The sequence below is a fragment of the Drosophila mauritiana genome, chromosome 2L, assembly GCF_004382145.1.
Source record: "Drosophila mauritiana strain mau12 chromosome 2L, ASM438214v1, whole genome shotgun sequence".
Taxonomy (NCBI): Eukaryota; Metazoa; Arthropoda; class Insecta; order Diptera; family Drosophilidae; genus Drosophila; species Drosophila mauritiana.
In genome coordinates, this window is record NC_046667.1 from 1,467,824 (window position 1) to 1,484,383 (window position 16,560).

The 16,560-nt window shown below is 45.2% G+C and overlaps 6 protein-coding genes across 7 annotated transcripts; 4 read left to right on the top strand and 2 right to left on the bottom strand.

Annotated features, from left to right (window-relative positions):
* Positions 1 to 4,519: 4,519 nt before the first annotated feature.
* On the top strand, positions 4,520 to 5,935 carry LOC117144211 (aspartic proteinase oryzasin-1). Its single transcript, XM_033309264.1, has one exon. It carries the CDS (start codon positions 4,523 to 4,525, stop codon positions 5,780 to 5,782), a length of 1,260 nt encoding a protein of 419 aa, XP_033165155.1. The 5' UTR covers positions 4,520 to 4,522; the 3' UTR covers positions 5,783 to 5,935.
* Positions 5,936 to 6,126: 191 nt separating this feature from the next.
* LOC117146314 (lysosomal aspartic protease) lies at positions 6,127 to 7,683 on the top strand. The gene has a single exon (XM_033312371.1). The coding sequence runs from the start codon at positions 6,184 to 6,186 to the stop codon at positions 7,573 to 7,575; it is 1,392 nt and encodes a 463-aa protein (XP_033168262.1). The 5' UTR covers positions 6,127 to 6,183; the 3' UTR covers positions 7,576 to 7,683.
* Positions 7,684 to 7,940: 257 nt separating this feature from the next.
* Positions 7,941 to 9,257, top strand: LOC117145532 (lysosomal aspartic protease). Its single transcript, XM_033311230.1, has one exon. The coding sequence runs from the start codon at positions 7,953 to 7,955 to the stop codon at positions 9,183 to 9,185; it is 1,233 nt and encodes a 410-aa protein (XP_033167121.1). The 5' UTR covers positions 7,941 to 7,952; the 3' UTR covers positions 9,186 to 9,257.
* Positions 9,258 to 9,383: 126 nt separating this feature from the next.
* On the top strand, positions 9,384 to 10,748 carry LOC117150725 (pepsin-2B). The gene has a single exon (XM_033317747.1). It carries the CDS (start codon positions 9,462 to 9,464, stop codon positions 10,641 to 10,643), a length of 1,182 nt encoding a protein of 393 aa, XP_033173638.1. The 5' UTR covers positions 9,384 to 9,461; the 3' UTR covers positions 10,644 to 10,748.
* Positions 10,695 to 12,499, bottom strand: LOC117150724 (adenylate cyclase, terminal-differentiation specific). 2 transcript variants are annotated; one of them, XM_033317746.1, is made up of 3 exons: positions 12,318 to 12,499; positions 11,735 to 12,249; positions 10,695 to 11,597 (listed from the first exon to the last, which is right to left on the bottom strand). In XM_033317746.1, exons 1-3 carry the CDS (start codon positions 12,394 to 12,396, stop codon positions 10,866 to 10,868), a joined length of 1,326 nt encoding a protein of 441 aa, XP_033173637.1. In that variant the 5' UTR covers positions 12,397 to 12,499; the 3' UTR covers positions 10,695 to 10,865. The 2 variants fall into 2 exon arrangements, with proteins under 2 accessions (XP_033173637.1, XP_033173636.1); XM_033317745.1 differs by having other exon boundaries at positions 11,852 to 12,249; positions 12,318 to 12,406.
* Positions 12,500 to 13,043: 544 nt separating this feature from the next.
* On the bottom strand, positions 13,044 to 15,113 carry LOC117150362 (secretion-regulating guanine nucleotide exchange factor). The gene is made up of 4 exons (XM_033317222.1): positions 14,820 to 15,113; positions 14,151 to 14,402; positions 13,319 to 14,094; positions 13,044 to 13,258 (listed from the first exon to the last, which is right to left on the bottom strand). Exons 1-4 carry the CDS (start codon positions 14,835 to 14,837, stop codon positions 13,168 to 13,170), a joined length of 1,137 nt encoding a protein of 378 aa, XP_033173113.1. The 5' UTR covers positions 14,838 to 15,113; the 3' UTR covers positions 13,044 to 13,167.
* Positions 15,114 to 16,560: the final 1,447 nt, after the last annotated feature.

Sequence of the window (16,560 nt, forward strand, 5' to 3'; positions counted from 1 at the left end):
TTTCTATCAGGCCGAGACGAGGCAAACTTTTTGCATCACTGTGGCCTTTGTTCTTGGCTGGGATTTGATAAGGATTTCGCATGAGTTTGGCCAAGTCTGTGGGTTAAGCTTTGATTGTCGCTTATCAGAGGGCGGCAGACGCGTTCCTTTAATCCAGGGAAACATTAAAAATTAATATTCGGGAATTGACAAGGGGAATCCATTTATTGAGCTGCTTTTTAAATTCAAGATATTCTTTATCTTTAACCTTAAGTATTTTTGCTCTTATATGTCACAATTTGCCAACCAAAATACCGCCTCCATTGAACTCGAATTCATCAATGTCGCCTGACTTTTGGATGTCAGCAAACTCTGCAAAATTGATGGCCTGAAAAAGCTTTTAAGCTGCCAATAGCACATGCAAGAACTCCCAAACTTTCGAACCCTTCGGCATCGTTATTTCAATGTAAACAATTCAATTGCATAAATATGCCAAAAGAGAAACACAATAAACTTTATTGGGTGGTGGGGAAAGGAATAAATTCTAACAATTTGATTCAATCAGAGGCGTAACGATATCGAAGTCTTGAAATCGAAATGCCTTTGTCACCTTTATAAGAATGGCAATGGCAACTTGGCCGAAAAGTTATTTAAAGCATTTTCCCTTTTCCCTGCCATTTTCCATCCCGGACTTTTCTTTATTGTTTGCGCTAGAAGAAAAATGCGTTTTTCATGCTAATGTCAAACCTTAATAGACGACTCCCTCCCATTTTTAGCCTCGGAAAATCCTTGTACGGAGGCGTGGCACTCCCACCTTCGCCAAACATGTGTTCAGAGATTTTCCGGTGGCATTTCCATTTTGGGGATAACCCAGAAGTTGGGGGTCATCGTGGCCTGAGTTATTTCACTCCAGAGAGTTTTCGATTCCGCTGGTTTGGGGTTCTCCAGTTTATTGGGAGGGCGTGTTTTGTGTTATGGGCCCTGCAAATGTAACCAATTTAAAAACTTTTCCCGTCAGACGTTAAATTGACCTAAATAGTTGAGAGCGGTGAGGTCCTTAAGAAAATTGGTCTTAAATAACGTATACTAATGGCAGGCAGGTGACATTTAAAAGTTGATAGACCTCTGTACCCATTTTCAATCGAATAGTTTCCCGTTTCCTTTGTCAAAACCTGGATATCGCATTCAGAGCGGCGTCCAATTAATTGAGATTTCCATTCAGTGGTGGCCTTGTTTATCCACAACATTGGCCACTGCACAGGCCTCCAATAATGAAAACAGAACATATAACTTGGCTCTGAAGACGTGGCCCTCGTCTAGGCCACAAACAAGTAAATAAACACATTGGGAAAAGACCTCAAACAACTTGGGAGAAATGCAACAGCTGCTCAGCTCGAACAAAGATCGTTTTGAAATGTATTTACCATACATATAAATTGTGACGACGTCTTTTTACGCCGTATTTACTCTGCTCGTTGACGTGGCATAAAAATATTTATTAACTGACTCGGAACGGAAATGTTGACTTGACCCCGACCAGAGCAGGCAAGGATTTGGACTCCAGCATGTTTGCACTGGCTTTGAGTTCAGTTCGGGAGCAGTTTGGACAGGACAATTGATGGACAAACATATTAGCAGATATATATGTCTATGATATATATGCTGGGTGCTGTACTGCGTGTGTCGAGGCACAGACACTACAGCAACTACATAGTTCAGTTAACTAAAACACACACCCAACTGCACACACACGACAGTTATTTGCTTTTATGGCAGACTGGCCCCTCTCCCCTTCCTGTCTGCTGAAATCTGGACATGCTGTGTACGTCAGTTGGCTGAACAGTTTATCCTGCATATAAACTTCAACAACATATACAACATGCCCCCCAAAATCCATAGACCATGCCCCATCCCCCATCGTATTGGCCTACAACTATTTCCGCTTACTGCTAAACAAATCCCAGCTAGCAAAACATTTCGGTTCGGGAACAATGGACGCACAACGCTGCGTATACGCAATATTGGCAGTTGGCATATTATTGGAGTTTCGTCATTGAATTGACGGATTGAAGGGGATGGATCCATGGGGTTGAGGTGGTTTTCGGGAGTGGGGCTTTGGCGGTGAGCAAATCACCAGCCAAGTCTTTAACCCAGCTTCATTTAATATGTTGACAAGTTGATAAATTGTTTTGCATGAACATATTCCGCCTTTGGGTGAATCGCTTAATTGGACTGAGAATTGAATGAAATGGCATGGAATCCGAGCTGACAATTGGCTTTTGATAGGTTTTGTTATGGAGTGGGCTTGGGAGATTATAACGATTACCAGATAACAATCAGATATTTTTTAGGGGATTTACAAACACGTAACTATTGAATGGGAAACATGTTTGCCAAGCTTTAAAATAAATCATACAGAATGATTTATGACTATAAAAAATATAAATTTAAAATTGACAACTGCGTTTCAAGGATGCCTGGGACCTAGCAAACACTTGTTCGATTCTTCTATGGTATTACTTTGAAAGTTGTTGTGGCACACAACTGATTTTGCGGCAAGAGGGTGCAAGTGATAAAATATAAAAAGCGAGTGGCAAGTGTGGCGAAAAAAAGATGTCACCAGCTGACGCAGACATTCTTAATATTTGATGTCGAATCACGCGGCGAGGCGGCAGCTGTGACCCCAAAATACCGTGTTTGGGATAGGAGAGCCCGTGACCCATTCCCTCGATCCCAACAAAACGGCAGACATTAACAATTTAATGCATTTGGCGAAATAAAATGCATAAATTCGACATGCTAAATTAAACCTGCAAAATGGACTCCACTCAGAGTGGACTTTGTGGTCCTGCATACGAAATCAGTTGCGTATAGTTGATTATAGTAGTGATGGCGAGGACTGGGCTTGATTTTCATGTGATTTACAAGGGTCCTAAATGAAAAGTAGGGGTTTTCGGCAGATGAGATGCTATTGTAAAATGCCAGAAACAATTTAATGCTTCATTGATAACCGCACATATGCGACCCTGTGACTGACAGCCCAGACTTATCTTGGATTTTCTGTTCTTTTCTTTTCTGTATTTTCCTGCTTTTCACTTTTTGGCCTTCCCCATCCGAAACTTGTCCTCAAACGGAATCGAACGGAATCGAACAGAGGGAAAACGGAAAATATATCGCAACTGTGCGATAAACATATGAAAAATGCACATGCGGTGAGCCAAGTTCAATTCCAGAGGCCAAAAGTTTACGCCACTTAATGGAACTTGACGCAAATTCAATTACAACATGGCTCCTCACACCCGGAAACTTTCTCATGTTAGGACGGCGGAAAAACTTGCAAAGAAATTTGCGGAAAAACGTTGGCAGTCAACTTTCACCCCCAAAAATCCCGCACGAATGGCTCTTTTTTTCCACTTTTTTGGGAATTACTTTTGCTGCAAGATCTTAAAATTAAATGTGAACTAGGAATAATATTTCATTATCGGAAGAGCATTTAAGGGTATAGCCCACTCTTTTTGTTTTTAAAATATTTAGAAATCTTTGTTACCGCCAAAGGTTGTTTTTACAATAAGTAGTGATAGAAATAGTCGAAGGAACTCAATTGGAATCGAAGTTTTTCCCGAGCTGCGGGCTGTGGGCAGAAACACTGCCTTGGCTACACTTTTGCTGCAATTAGCAAATAAAACTTGGCTTATTTCGGTGGGTAAATGAGGCGTGGTTGGGCGGTCGGGCGTCTCGAGAAACTTTTGCAATCACTTTCGTTTGCATTCATTATTGGTGAAGGGAAAAGGATTTGACTGCCAGTTTTCTAGGGGCTTGGGTCAACTTGAAAGTCAGCGAAAGGATGTGGCAGTTCCTTGCTCATTCAGTTGAAAACTTTTTGTTTTAACCATTGATTTTATCGGTGGAATTTTTGAGAGTGATTTAATTAATGTTATTAAATGGCGGAAAGACGAAAGTTAAACTTAAGTTATTAACTTAAGTTAATACAAATTTATTAGAAAAGTCAATTTATGGTTGTAATTTACAGCAATTAAAAATTTTAGAAATGAAAGTTCAAAAAAATGCAGCCTTTTAATAAACAGTCCAATTTTAATTAATATCTTTTTAAAATTCGAATGGTGAGCGCGAAAACTTTATACGATTTTTAAAGCGCCAAGCATCGGTAAGTTTCGGAACTAGTACACTGTCATGTAGAACGATTTTTTACGTTGACTTTCTACGTGCCGACGTCTACAGCAACAGTTTGCGTTATCTTCCGCCTAGGTGGCGCTTCTATCAGCTTACAACCGGATGAAACATATTTAATAAACTAAATTAAAGTATTTACACAACAAATATTATAAAACAATAAATATATTAAGTCACGTAAAAATGGCCAACATCCGCCCACGTGGCAAGCCAATTTTATTGGGTTGACTTGAGCCTCAAGCAACAAAACGAAAATACCCCAAGCTAACCTGATTAAAATGGAATTTGACCGAAGTTTCCTATATATACGTGACCTCTTTTCGATTTAGGGCCAAAGTAAGGCCGCCGAACGATGCAGTCTTCGCAGAAACTCGCACTGGCACTGACCTTAGTGCTGATTTGGTGCCTGACCCAAAGTCTTGTGGAATCCAGAAGATGGCGAAAGTCCGTGCAACTGAATCTGCACAGGGAAACGAACCACACCAAAATACTGAGCAGCTTCCACAACCAGAAGCTTAGACTCAAGGAAAAACTGAGCCCGACCTCCACCGATGTGGCGATATCCTCGATGTCTGTATCTCAGACATCCGTGGCAAAAGACAACCTGTTCAATTCCCACAACACCGAGTACTACGTTACCGCCGGCTTCGGGACTCCCAAGTCGCAGCCAGTCACCCTTCTGGTGGACACCGCCTCATCGAATCTGCTGGTCTACTCCTCGGACTTTGTGAAACAGTCCTGTTTGAACCACGATGGCTACAGTTCCAGTGAGTCGCAAACGTATCAGGCCAATGGATCCCCCTTTCAGATACAGTTCGCATCGCAGGATGTCCTGACGGGAATCCTCTCCACTGACACTTTCACCCTAGGAGATCTGGTCATTAAGAATCAGACCTTTGCCGAAATAAACTCGGCGCCTAGGGTCTTATGCGAACGATCGAATTTCGATGGCGTCATGGGTCTCGCATTCTCCCAAATCGCCGTGAGTGGAGTAAAGACCCCTCTGGACAATATTTTGGAACAGGGACTCATCGACGAACCCATCTTCTCCCTCTACGTCAACCGAAACGCCTCGGATGCCAGTAATGGTGGCGTATTGCTGCTCGGAGGATCGGATCCCACTCTTTACAGAGGCTGCCTGACATACGTGCCCGTTTCCAAAGTGGGTTTTTGGCAGATCACGGTGGGTCAAGTTGAGATTGGGTCCAAGAAGCTCTGCTCCAACTGCCAGGCCATTTTCGATATGGGAACCTCCTTGATAATTGTGCCGTGCCCTGCTCTAAAAATCATAAACGAAAAACTGGGCATTAAGGAAACCGATAGAAAGGACGGTGCCTATATCATTGACTGCAACAAGGTGTCTCGTTTGCCCAAGATCGTCTTCAATATTGGATGGAAGGACTTTACTCTCAACCCGTCCGACTACATTCTCAACTACAGTGGAACCTGCGTATCCGGGTTTTCTAGTCTCTCCGACTGCAATGGAACCCAAACAAATGATGATGGAGAAGACTTGAACAACATCTGGGTGTTCGGTGATGTGTTCTTCGGAGCCGTCTTCACATTGTTCGATTTTGGTCTCAAACTAGTTGGCATAGCCCCCAAAGTTTAAGCAAATATGAATCCGCAATGTGTATTTCGACGAATTATTTGTAATAATATCATTAAGATTTTGTTCTTAATTTCTAGTAGATAATATTCATGTTCGGTGATTCTTGATACCTGGATAGGCATTTATATCCACTGTCAAAATAAATATAATGGTTATGGGAACCGGAAACCGTAGCTTTTATGTAAAGGGTGTTAACAAGATATGCGCCGCACTTGATTTGTTTACAACAAACCTAAGTTTATTATCAATTTGGTGCAAAATATGCAATTACTTCCCAGACATTTTCATAGAAAATTGGACGATTTATAGCGAAGTTTATCAGAAATCCCAAAGGCTGAATTTGATTGCTTTTTGTTTCTATATGTTACGCACGACACCAGGCCGTGTAAACAAAGGTCTGAATGGATAAGGACCATCGATCAAGTTTGATATCTTTCTTTGGGACAGTTTTGGACTTATCACCGACCATATATAAGGCGGTGTCTGATGTTTTTTTCTTCAGTCTAGCCCCAGACGATAAAGAGGGCAACAGAATATCTTTTGTTAGAAAAGCTCAGAGTTCTCATCAAATCATAATGCTGAAGTGGCTGGTCCTGTTGACCATCTTGGCGCTGGTCAGTGCTGAGATCCACCGCATCAAGATCCACAAGAACCAGGATCACAAGAACACCCGGCAGCATCGCAAGCAGGCTATCCAGGCCCTGAAGCAGAAGTACCACCAGCAGGACGTAGTCATCATTTACGACGATGGAGTTCCGATTTACGTGCAGCCCGACTACGGATACGATTATCCCAGCCAGCCCTCGGACGACTACACATCCGAGGAGCTGGGCAACTCGATGAACATGTACTACTACGGCCTGATTGGCATTGGCACCCCGGAGCAGTACTTCAAGGTGGTCTTCGACACGGGTTCGGCCAACCTGTGGGTGCCTTCTTCCCAGTGCCTGGCCACGGATGTGGCCTGCCAGCAGCACAACCAGTACAACTCCAGTGCCTCCTCCACCTTTGTGTCCAGCGGCCAGAACTTCTCCATCCAGTACGGAACCGGCAGTGTCTCCGGCTATCTGGCCATGGATACGGTGACCATCAACGGCTTGGCCATCGCGAACCAGACCTTCGGAGAGGCGGTTTCCCAGCCGGGAGCCAGCTTCACCGACGTGGCGTTCGATGGCATCCTGGGCATGGGTTACCAGCAGATCGCCGAGGACAACGTGGTGCCGCCGTTCTACAATCTCTACGAGGAAGGTCTTATCGATGAGCCAGTTTTTGGTTTCTACCTGGCTCGGAATGGCTCTGCCGTGGAGGGTGGCCAGCTGACCCTGGGTGGAACCGACCAGAACCTCATCGCCGGTGAGATGACCTACACACCCGTCACCCAGCAGGGCTACTGGCAGTTCTCTGTGAACAACATCACCTGGAATGGAACCGTGATTTCGAGCGGATGCCAGGCAATCGCCGATACTGGAACCTCCCTGATCGCCGCTCCTTCGGCAGCCTACATCCAGCTGAACAACCTGATTGGAGGCGTTCTCATCCAGGGCGAATACTACGTGCCCTGCTCCACTGTTTCCTCCCTGCCCGTTTTGACCATCAACATCGGTGGCACCAACTTCTACCTGCCCCCCTCGGTTTACATCCAAACCTATACCGAGGGCAACTACACCACGTGCATGTCCACCTTCACCGATATCGGAACGGGCTTCTGGATCCTGGGCGACGTCTTCCTGGGTCAGTACTACTCCGAATTCGATTTCGGTCAGAACCGCGTGGGTTTCGCCACTCTGGCCTAGACCTTTAACGAACGAACAATCGACATACTTTCTAGGATTACCTTGCTTATAAAAATACAAAAAAATAAATCTTATACAATTGAATAACTAATGAGCGTATAGAAATTGACCCAAGCCAACTATTTCGCCTGCTCGAAAAGAGTTTGGACCCACTGTATATTAACTACACGCATAATACATGATTGTCAACACCCCAAAATATGTTCGAATGGAAGCATGCACTGCGTTATCACGTGTGAAATTCTTGGCTAAATGGTGTGAAAATGAAGCTCAACTGCACAATTGGTGGTCATATCAGAGAACGAAGCCCAGTCAAGCTGCTGAACTATAAATACGTGACCGAATAGGCCTTAATTGGCAAATCAAAATCGCAGACCATGAGGGTCAGGTGGAACCATTCCAAGTTATTGCTGTTCTGGCTAACAGTTTTAGCTGTCTTGGCCTTTGAAGCGGAGGCCAGGAAGCGTGTTAGGATTGGATTGCACAAGAATCCTGAACCAATTGAGGACAACATAAAGAACGAATTGAAGACCCTTTCCATCAAACACAAGTTGAAGGTTGATGATACAAAAGCTACTACGAAAACGGATACCAAGGACCCAGGATCTAAAGTCGCAACGCTGAAAAATCTGTATAACACGGAGTACTACACTACATTAGGATTCGGAAATCCGCCTCAGGATTTGAAAGTGCTGATCGACACGGGTTCGGCGAATCTCTGGGTGCTGTCATCCAAGTGTCCAGACTCGGTTGCACCCTGTGCCAATCGCATAAAGTACAACTCAAGTGCTTCGACAACCTACAGGGCTATCAATACCGAATTCAATATTGCATACGGTTCCAATTCAGAGGAAGGACCCATTGCACTCTCCGGCTTTCAGTCCCAGGACACGGTGAACTTCGCCGGATACTCCATTAAAAATCAGATCTTCGCCGAAATCACCAATGCACCAGAGACCGCATTTCTGAAGTCCCAACTCGATGGAATTTTAGGATTGGGGTTCGCAAGCATAGCCATTAATAGTATCACCCCACCCTTCTACAACTTAATGGCCCAAGGTCTAGTAAACCGGTCTGTGTTTTCGATCTACTTGAATAGAAATGGCACAAATTCCATTAACGGTGGGGAGCTGATCCTGGGAGGATCGGATTCGGGTCTCTACAGCGGCTGTTTGACCTATGTGCCTGTTTCCAACGCAGGATACTGGCAGTTTACAATGACTAGTGCCAATGTGAATGGGTTTCAGTTTTGTGAGAACTGCGAGGCCATACTCGATGTAGGCACTTCCCTAATTGTTGTGCCAGAGCAAGTCCTAGATACCATCAACCAAATATTGAGAGTTCTCAACCCGACGGCTTCGAATGGAGTCTTTTTAGTGGATTGCTCCTCGATCGGCGATCTTCCTGACATTGTCTTCACCATTGCGCGCAGGAAGTTCCCCTTGAAGTCCAGCGACTATGTGCTCCGATACGGAAACACTTGTGTCTCGGGATTCACCAGCATGAACGGCAACTCCTTGTTGATTCTGGGCGAGATCTTCCTGGGCGCCTACTATACGACCTACGATATTGTCTACAAACTAATTGGACTGGCACCAGCAATTCATTAGGTCGTTCAAACTATCAATTCAAACAAGTTCTTTAACAATTGTATTCTTTGCATTACTTACCCACATTAATAAATAGCCCCCCTTGGAAAAACCAAAGCTACACCCCCATTGAATTTGCGTATCATTGAGCTTTCCCTATAAATCACATATTTCAGTGCAAGTCTTGAGCTTTAACCCACAAAACGTGTGAATCGAAATAAACATGAACCAGATAAGTCCCACATTGAGAAACTATAAAACGGGCGAAGTGACCAGGAACCCAACCAGTGAGCCACCATGAATATACGTGTGATTATCCTACTTTTCTGCCTGATCGTGTTTGTAGGCGGTAAGAAAGTGCACAGATTTCGACTGGAAAGACGATCCCACCGTCACCACAAGATTCCGCACGCCCATCTGCACCTGCAGTTCCGGAATGCGCTCCGAAGGAAGTACGGATTTACTCCACTCCGTACAGTGAATGCTGTCAATGTGACCAGTGAGGCCGGTAAGGGAGCCGTGATAACCGAGCCCCTGATAAATTCCTACGATACCAACTTTTTCGGGGTTGTGTCGGTCGGAGATCAATCATTCACCATGCAATTCGACACGGGTTCCTCGGACTTTTGGGTGCCCAGTTCCCATTGCAGATTCTGCATCAAAACGTGCGGTAACAAATTTTTCCGGGTGTCCAATTCCAAATCCTTTCGGTCAAGTGGAACTCCATTTAGCATCACCTACGGATCGGGCTCCGTGAAGGGAATCGTGGCCTCGGATAATGTTGGCTTCGGCGATCTAAAGATCCAGAACCAAGGCATTGGATTGGTCAACATATCGGACTCCTGCTCCGTTTTTGATGGAATCGCTGGCTTCGCCTTCCAGCAACTCTCCATGACCAAATCGGTCCCTCCTTTCCAGCAAATGATTGACCAACAGTTGGTGGAGCAGCCAATCTTCTCGTTTCATCTGAAAAGTGGGTCCAGCGACGGTGGCTCCATGATACTCGGTGGATCGAACTCGAGTCTGTACTACGGTCCGTTGACCTATACAAATGTGACCGAGGCCAAGTACTGGACCTTCAAGCTGGACTTCATAGCGGTCCATGGCAAGGGTTCTAGGAGCTCCCCCTCGGGAAACAAGGCCATCATGGACACAGGAACCTCCCTGATCGTTGGTCCTGTCCTGGAAGTCCTCTACATCAACAAGGACATCGGAGCCAAGCACAACAAAACCTATAACCTGTACACCGTCAGCTGTGAATCGATTCCCCAACTTCCGATCATCGTCTTTGGCATTGCTGGCAAGGAGTTCTTCGTGAAGCCACATACCTACGTGATCAGGTACGATAATTTTTGCTTCTCCGCCTTTATGGACATGATAGGCCTGCAGTACTGGATACTCGGTGATGCCTTCATGCGGGAGAACTATGTGGAGTTCGATTGGGCTAGGAGAAGAATGGGCATAGCACCGGCTGTATGATGACTATCACAATCCTGTATCTACATTATTAAATGTTAAATATTCGGAAAATAATTTGGTAAACAAATGTTATTATCAATTATCAATCAATGACAGAACAAAATTCAATTACATTGTAAAAGTTGGAGTTGCATTGCAAGTTGGAATAAATGTGTTGAATTGTTAATGTGTGTTAATTCCGACCGATTGGACATTAAGAAATCTGACCTGTGAGCTATTCGGTTACTTATGGGTTCCTACTTGGGGTTCCTTTCCATTTTGTGCGGTTTGCTGACCACCGTTGCCCCCATAAATGCCACGTGGCATGCGAGTCTGTTGCTGCTGCTGATGCAGCTGTTGCAACTGTCGCAGCTGCACTTGCTGCTGAAACTCCAGGTTCTTGTAGATCATGGCTGCAGCTGCAGCAGCACTGTTAGTATTCTGCTGCGGGGCAGCCTGTTGCGAGTGTTGCTGGTTGTGCTGCGAAGTTTGACGCAGATTCCGAGCGATCAATTGCTGGTACAGCAGAGCAAAGTCCTTGGGATTGGCGTTGGACAATGCAGCTAGATCCCCGACACTGGGACGATGAACCTGCTGCTGATACTGCTGCTGCTGCTGCTGCTGCTGCTGCTGTTGCGGTGATGGCGGTGGTGCCACCTGCTGCTGCTTTTGTGGCACGTGGATATGATGGTGGCTGCGTGGCGCATTCAGCTGCGGCTGCGGCGGCGCTTGGTGTCGCATCTGATGGTAAAACTGGGGAAATGGTATCTCATTGAAATTTTTAACGGAGTTGCGACTTTGGTTTTCGGTGCCAAGTTGACGTTGTGGCTGCTGCTGTTGATGTTGTTGCTGTTTATGTTGCTGCTGCTGCTGTTTCTGCTGTTGATGCTGATGATGTTGCTGCTGCTGATGGTGCTGCTGCTGATGTTGCTGCTGATGCTGAGGGTTCTGTCTTTGTTGCTGCTGAAAGCCGACCTAAAACACAAAATAAATGTATGGCAGTTAACAAAGGATATTTATAGGATGTTGGATAAAGATACCGAATTCTAAACTATTTTCTATAAACCCCGATAACTGTTTAATAGAGTCGCGCCTGGTTGCTCATAGCTTACCCCCGGCAAGTTGGAGGCAGCGCCTTCATGTTCCGGAAAAGCTTGTCTTCTTTCATATAGAGGCACCGACCTGGCGGATCGTTCGTATCCCGGGTGGGAAGTCCAAGCTTGACTCACCATCGGTTTCAGACCCGCAAGGCAGCTGGCCGTGTCCTTGGGAAAGTCGAGGAAGCTCTCCCCGAACAGGGAGTAGTTCTCGGCGGCCTTGAAGTAGTTATGAGTGCCGTTCTCCGGGTAACCGATGGTATCTCCGTAGACAACGCGCTCCACCTCGGTTACGTAAATACTGGCACTGTCGATGGCCGCTGGCTTCCTAACACTGTCGCTGGCCGCTGGCTTGCTGACACTGTCGCTGGCCGCTGAATTGCTGGCAGATCCCATTTCACAACACGTTCCTGATCCGCATCCACTTGGAAAATTGGGCACAGCTTCCTCAGGCGCCTCCACGAGACCCAGGGAAATGTCTTTGGGTGTTACCCCCCATATTTTCTTGGCCAGCTGACTGGATATGTTGACTGAGGAGGGGTAGAATGGTAGCATTATAAGCATTAATGAGACCTTGAAGTTCACCCGAAAGTTCTACCTTGAGTGGCGGCCGCAGTCTCATCTTCGTCTAGGTCATCAGATATAAGCTGGCTCTTGTTGCTGACATTCTCGGTCATCGTGCGGCTTCTAGAAACATAAACTATAAATTTGGAGGAACGAACAATATGTCTGACTTTAATAATGTTGATCAACCGTCGCCTGCTGTGTACCGCAGCTCACTGAATGAAAACAATAGAAAAGCCTTGGCAATCAAGCAAAAGCCCAGTCAATATGCACCCAGTTTGTTTATGAAGACTGGCTTGGATTACGCAGTAAACAATTAATTTATTTACACCGCACCACAACAAACGTCACCTTCTGAAAAAGTGTAGCAAGAAGAAAAGAAACGTGCCCGGCAAAGAAGATTTTGACGGAAGGATGATGGGCAGCACTGGACTATTTTGCAACACTGATTTGTTGGTTGTAATGTTATTAAAGGAAAACCTTCAGATATGGCAGTTAAATATGATATGACCATAATAAGAGACTTATTTTAAATATCCAACTCATAATCGGAATATTCAGGAAACTGTGTAAATGTCAAAACATGTAACTGTGACCGCAATGTGACCGTTCGCCCCCAGAAATCATATGTGTACATATGTATGTAGCCGCCAATCAATCAAATTTAAATAAGTGCTTGACGTAAAAGTGTCTTCAGAATTGCTATAATATATCAAGGATAACTCAGGTGGATTGTACTATTTGTAGTTCCAACTCGTGCTTTTTCATTTGATCAATAACAGTAGTATCTTTATTTAAAAAGTGTTAACAAAGCCGTACACGAACATTTTACAATTGGTCATAAGCTAAACAGAAAGACACCACAAGGACTGAGCCCCTTAAAGTCAGTTTACAGGCTCTGTGATCGCGTAACAAAATCCTGCTCCTGCGCCGCACAATTTCACTGGTGGCAGTTGTAAAAGAGTTGGGGTGCACCTGAAAAAGTAAATTAATGAAAATATGTACTCATTTTTGTGGACTAAGGTTGGTTCCTACACATTTTCGGTGCTGTTGTTGCCGCAGTTCCCATGCTCGTTCCATCCCCAGGTATAGACCTCTCCTGCCGTAGTTCTCAGTAGACCGTGTTCGGCGCCCATGTGAATTCTGGCAGGACCCTGATCCTCAGGAAGCTTCAGGAGAAGTGGCGTGGGTATGGCCTGCTGCTCGCTGAACGAACCCATTCCCAGCTGACCGTAGCAATTGCGACCCCATACGAGGATCTCGTTGTTTTTGAGCACAGCTGCATTGTGGGTCCAGCCCACGGCCAACTGACGCACATCCTCCTCAAACTGAAAGGCGTTGGACTGGCCAAACTTGTTGTCACCCAAGGTAAGGATTCTTTTCGTGCTGCCTCCACCCGATTCGCTTAGATCCACGCACTTGAGCACCATGTGGTTCTGACCACTCGAAATGGAAACTATCCGCAGTTCGTTGGGATTGTGGACCTGTATCTTCACCGTATTGCAGCGATGCAGGCAGGTGGCCGTGATATCCAGCTCGATGGGCGGAGGGTCCATGATCCTGAGTCGACCGAAAACGTAGATCTTGTTGTCCTGCGTAAGGACGGCACAGTGACGCAGGCCGAAGCTGATCCTCTGGGCGGGTTCTTCGCGTGGAAGCTTTACTGGCATTGGTCTTCTCACGGCAGTAAAGCCGCGCTGGCAAATTCCCAGCTGCTGAAAGGCATTGGAGCCCCAGACAAACAGTCGCTTGGTCAGCGTGATGGCTCCCGAAATGTCCCAGCCACAGCTAATGGTTTCCACAGGAACTTCCTGGAATTATATTGTTAGAGATTATGGGTTCCTGGGAGAAGCGATCTTAGGGTTACTCCGAAGTATTCCGTGGGGATCATCTTGAACTCGCTGTGACACTCCTCCGTGGAATCCAGTCCCAGTTGGCCACGATTGTTCCATCCGCAGGCATGAATCCGTCCGCTTGTGTCGAGGATGAGAACATGGCCACCACCTCCGCGAATCAAGCGCACCTGGGCGGGGGCGAAGGAGCACTTGGTCACCCGTTGCGGTGTCATGCACAATTCTGACTCAAAGCCAAGGCCGAGCTGGCCGTGAGAATTGGCACCCTAAGACATGGCGCAAAAAGGGGCGAGAACCCAAGCCAAGGAAATCACTCATTAATTTGCAATGCAAATGCACCGTGGCGATGTCTCTGTTTCTTTCTTTCATACCCTTGCAGAGAGTAATGCAGTTTCAGACCCAAGTTGATGTGGTCCAGTATAAGCAATCTATAGTTAGAATACCTACGATATATTAGGCTGATTTTAGGCTTCTCAGATAGGGAAACACGCTACTTGGCTTTTTATATAGTATAAGAAAAGTGGTAAAACAATGAAGGACTACTTAGTATTTTAGGTAAGAAACTGGTTTTGAATCTACAGGTGGCACAGAGATACGATTTACTCGGATCTCAAGGCACTTCGTTCTCTGCAAGGGTATTTCAGTGTTCGGCTCCTTATCGAGGGCTTTACTGCGGCTCCTACCCAGGCGTAAACCTCCATTCTAGTGACCACCAGTTGCTCGTTTCGCGCCGAACTTCCGGTTGCTGTTCGTCGCCGCGATTTTCCGGGTGATTTAATGCACCGCAGTCACGCCAGGAATGCGCCTGCTGATCCGATGGTTCCGACTCCTCGATGGCCTCCAGTTGGCTCCGAAAGCGCTGCTCTGCCTTTGCCAGCTCATGTAAAACTGAGGCTTGGTTCTGCTTTGGATTTACTTTTATATTTCGCGTTCTATTAGTTTCGCCGTCGCATGCTAAAATGTAAACAATGCAAATGAGGCAGTGTTGCCAGATCTTGGAGCACAGCTGTTTGGCTTACATTACTCTGCTAGATAACAGACACATGTGTACTTTGTTTACATTCCCGCCAATATGACATTTAAATTAAGATAACTGCTTAATCTTTGTGCCTTTTAGCAATATGTAATTAATATTTAAATCATAGCACGGTTGACCTCCTAGGACCCAACTAATAACACTTTGCTTCCATTTAATGTCTCATTTGGTATTGGCCATAACGATTAAATAATCCCGCCGGATGGGCGTGAATATCGTGTCAAGCGCATATAAATATATTCTAATTAAAAGCAATGGAAGTTCAGGGCGAAGGTTAAAGTGCATGCAATTTTAATTAAGTTTTAATTGTCGAGCTGGGCCAAGTAAGCCACACTAGTTAGCCACAATGTGAGTTGGCCTAAGAAAAATGCGGTCGAGAGTTAATGAAATACAAGAGAAACGAAGTGGAAATTGCCTAGGATTATTTGCATTCCAGTGGACTAGTATTATATCAATATATTAAAGAAATACGTTTAAATTAATCCAATATTATAACAAAAATAGTTAAGCGATCCTGCATTATATTGAATTATTCGTAATCGACAAAAAGCTCATTCGAAACCACCCACTCACAGGTGAGCTTGTTTTAATTACACCGAAATCACGGCGCTAGAAAATCGGAGCTACACAAATGGGCAACTGGCGCTAACAGCAGGACATTACAAAGCTGCAACGTTCGCCTGGCATGCTATGTGGCCAGGACCTCCTCGTCCTCCTGCAAACTCAACCCCTCTCACGTGAAGAATGCACTGTGGTCCGCATTTGCAATTCAAAAATTGCCTGGCACACACGACGAACGCCAAAGGGTGGGCGCCCCTAAACGCTAGAAATGAAAACTGATGATTTTCACTTGATACCCGCAAACGAAGAAAAGCCATGCAAGAAAGACTGCTGCTCCACATGCAATCGAAGGTGCCCAAAGGCGATGGAAGTGGAAATCCCTTTGAATTGCAATGGCAGTCAATTAAACCACTGGGAATTAACATGTTCGCCGTCAAATTAGAATATGAAAATCCAGAAGAAGATAGGTGAAAATGGATTGAAAATTTAAATTGCAGGATATTCAAAAGTCGCCTTGGCAAACATCCATTTTCAGCGAGTCCAGTATGAATTGCTATCCATTTCTTGGCGCGAATATGACGGCTTATACGAGGGCTTTCCGCCGTGCTGTGGTCAACTCGGAAATATATGACGGGAAATCCCCATAAAGCTATAAGCATAAAACCAAATGAAATATGAACTATTAGGTAGAGGTTTATTAATTTGGGCAGAAATAAAACGGGCTAAGTGAATAAATAAAATCACAATTTCCAACCAAGCACGATACTTGAAACATTTATATTAGGTTTGTTTGTACAAATTGTATGTGACATTCACAAATCATTGAA